This window comes from Thermobia domestica, chromosome 14 (genome assembly GCF_964235325.1).
Source record: "Thermobia domestica chromosome 14, izTheDome1.hap1.1, whole genome shotgun sequence".
NCBI lineage: Eukaryota > Metazoa > Arthropoda > Insecta > Zygentoma > Lepismatidae > Thermobia > Thermobia domestica.
This window is the reverse complement of record NC_137467.1, coordinates 181,740,835-181,744,333: the sequence shown is the minus strand read 5'-3', so window position 1 is coordinate 181,744,333 and position 3,499 is coordinate 181,740,835. Positions and strand designations below refer to the sequence as shown.

The following is a 3,499-nucleotide window of genomic DNA, read 5'->3' as shown; positions in this document are numbered from 1 at the left end:
TTGCACAGGACCACATCCTACGCGCCTCTGCACCAACCTTCAACAGCCACCTGAATGCCCCACATGCCATGAACAACATCCGGCCTATAGTTATAAATGCAAGAATAAACCTCAACCTGATCAACAACATCCTGATTTAGTCGTACCGCTCCGGATGCCAGACTCTCCACCTAAAACCGATCTTCAAACCACTGATCCAGTTACCATCCAGCAGCTTCTCCAATTTCTCACGCTCACCCTACAAAATATTCATCCTTTTCAACGCAATCATATTCTACAACAACTTACCAAAGCTGCTAAATCAGTCTTCAATGTCAATTTCTACGCCACCTATACCAACAATTACGTTCATTTTCACACATCCCGTCATGAAACAGCTGTTTAACCTACCCGTCATAATGGATTTAATCTTTCTTTTCATGAATATTCGCTCCTTACCTACCAATAAAACCCTTTTCGAAGCACTGTTACTCGAAGAACACGTATCTGTATTCTTGCTGAATGAGACCTTTCTCACCAAGTATACCATATGTCATATTCCTCGCTACACACTCACACGTCATGACAATACAGCTCCTGCATTACGGGCCAATGGGGGAGTAGCAATTGGCTTTCGCAATCACATACCATCTCGCCATCAAATTTGTCCTGTTCCACATCTCCCTGAGCATATCATCATTACATTGTACTTCAAGTCCATCATCATCACTTTCGCTACTATCTATGTTCGACCCGGTCACCCCATCCCACTTGAATTTTTCAGTCATATTTCTAATACCTATAAACATTTCATCATTCTCGCCGATATAAACTTTCATAGTCGCACTCCAAATGAACGCACACGCTTTACAGACCACATCACCACTCACACTACCGGCATCATACATACTCTCCCATCTGCTACTAGACCTGTGTCCAATACCACTCCCGACATCGCCATCACCTCAAATACACTCGCTGCTAATAGTACATTTACAGTCCTTGATCTTCTTGGTAGTGACCACGCCCCGGTCAAACTTTCATATCATTTTGGCACCGCTCATTCACATACTGCACTTCCACCACTTCGAACGCCTCGCTTTGATAAAGCAAACTGGAATCAATATCGCACATATCTTACCCATGCTGTCGCAGATCTTCACCCTCCTACATCATCCGACGAGCTCTATGCCCATGTTTCTACTATCACTTCTGAGATTACCCGTGCATCCGAACTATTCATCCCAACTTCTAGCTCCACTCCATACCAACCTAAATTACCTCCGCACTACCTAGCTCAGATCAAACGTTCTCGTCAAGCATATCGTGACTACGTCCGGACACGAAATCCCGAAGCACTACATCTTCACAATCAGCTCCAACGTTCTGTAAAAAACTATATTGAAGCGTACAAAAAGCGCCAATGGATTAAAGCTTGTAACACTCTTGCAGACACAGCACATCCATCACGTTACTGGAAACGTTTCAATGCGCTTTGTGGTAAATTCAGCAAAACGTCTTACCCACTCATCATCAACAACAATCAAGCCGCTTCTGATCAGGACAAGGCGAATGCATTTGCCGACTACCTCCAAGACATCTTCACCCCTCAACCCTCTGATCAAATTTTTTCTCATCCAGTCGATAAAGTCATCTCTTTCAACCTAGTGTCAGCCATACACTACCGCCCAATGAACTCACTTCTCCCATTACTGTTGCTGATATCACTTCCGTTGTCCGGACTAAACGAAACTCTGCTCCAGGTTTTGATTCAATTACATATCGCCACATCAAGGAAAGTCCGCCGTCACTACTCCTTTAATTAGCCTCTATCTTCACTTTCATCCTTCGCACAGGCTTTTTTCCTGCCGAGTGGAAGATGTCTAAAACGCTCATGTTCCTAAAACCGAAAAAACCACCCAGTGCTGTATCTTCCTATCGCCCTATACAACTCACTTCAACTTTTAGCAAAGTCCTTGAACGCATTCTAGTCAATAGGCTCCACCCTTATCTCAGTGCACGCAGTCTCATTCCATCTTTCCAAGCCGGTTTCCGCCCGTCATACTCCATCAATGATCAGCTCCAACGCCTAAGCACCCTTATCACAAATCATTATAATTCTGTACGCCCATCCTGTCTTGTGCTTTTTGACCTTGAAAAAGCATTTGACAAAGTCTGGCATCTCGCCCTCATCTTCAAACTCATCAAACTTAAACTACCAACTTCATACATTCGTTTCGTCTATCACTTCTTGGTTTGCCGCATTACATATGTTCATATTAACAATCATTTATCTCATCCAATCTTTCTACACTCAGGTGTCCCTCAAGGATCAGCTTTGTCCCCCTTACTCTACTTGCTATTCGTTTCCGACTTTCCAACTCTGCTTGCAGACGTACATATCTTTCAATATGCCGATGATACCGCCTTCCTTGCACTCGGCCGTACTATTAAACACATCAACCTAATATTGCAGGAATCAATTAATCGTTTCTCTCAGTGGTGCCGAAAATGGAAGCTTACTATAAATGCTTCAAAAACTCAAGCCATAGTATTTCTTCCACCACGCACACGCTCCAGAATTCACAGAAATCCATCACTTCTCTGTCTCTCCATACAAAATTCGCCAATTCGTCTCAGCAGAACAGTAACTTATCTCGGCATTATATTTGATCAACATCTTACTTGGACTCCTCATCTGAACTACGTTAAAACTAAAGTCTATAACCGCCTCAATCTCCTAAAACGTCTGACAGGCACGACATGGGGACTTACATCGCACCTCGTTCTAAACACGTATAAGGTTTTTCTCCGTCCCGTCCTGACCTATGGGTTCACTGCCTGGATATCAGCTCCACCTTCGTTCTACTTCAAACTGGCAACCTTCGAGCGCCATGCCTTTCGTATCGCTCACCGTATTTCTCTTCCCAGTCCGACTCGTTACTTGTACTCTCTCATAACCTTTCCTACATTGCTTTATCACATTGAATCTCTACGCCGAAACTTCATCACCATTCGCTACCAGCAAGAACAATCACTGCTTTTCGAAACTATGCATCACCTCGCCCTCTCATCTATTCGTCCCCGATACTACCATCTCCCACTCAATTTACTCTTCACACTATATTGCTATACCCTACCGCCTAATCATCCAGACTTAGCACTTGTGCACGATCACCGCCTTCATGTCCATCTTCCTCATATCTACCCGTCATATCAAGCACAGTAACCCCTCTGTTATCTAACAGGGCCTCCTCTGTCTACATTGGCCTAGCGTCGCCCCTAGGCAGAAGATAACCCGCATTTGTCTTTATTAACAATACCTATGTGTTGTGGCGTGCATCGCACCTCATTTCATACCTCATATTCATTTATACACATTTGCATTATTTGCACAATAGTGTATGGTATCGTTGTAATCATCATTATTGTATTTATAACTATACATAATTTTGTTAATTACCTCACCTCTAAAATGATTATAGTCGCAAAGACTATAATGACCCAGTATATACAGTAA

At 43.3% G+C, this 3,499-nt stretch overlaps 1 protein-coding gene across 1 annotated transcript; it reads left to right on the top strand.

The window, feature by feature from the left end:
• The first annotated feature begins 398 nt into the window (after positions 1-398).
• Positions 399-1,805, top strand: LOC145670140 (uncharacterized). Its single transcript, XM_081738510.1, has one exon. The coding sequence runs from the start codon at positions 399-401 to the stop codon at positions 1,803-1,805; it is 1,407 nt and encodes a 468-aa protein (XP_081594636.1).
• Positions 1,806-3,499: the final 1,694 nt, after the last annotated feature.

Excerpts from the sequence above, each read along its gene's own strand:
- LOC145670140 (XM_081738510.1), top strand. The coding sequence starts at position 399 with ATGGATTTAATCTTTCTTTTCATGAATATTCGCTCCTTACCTACCAAT.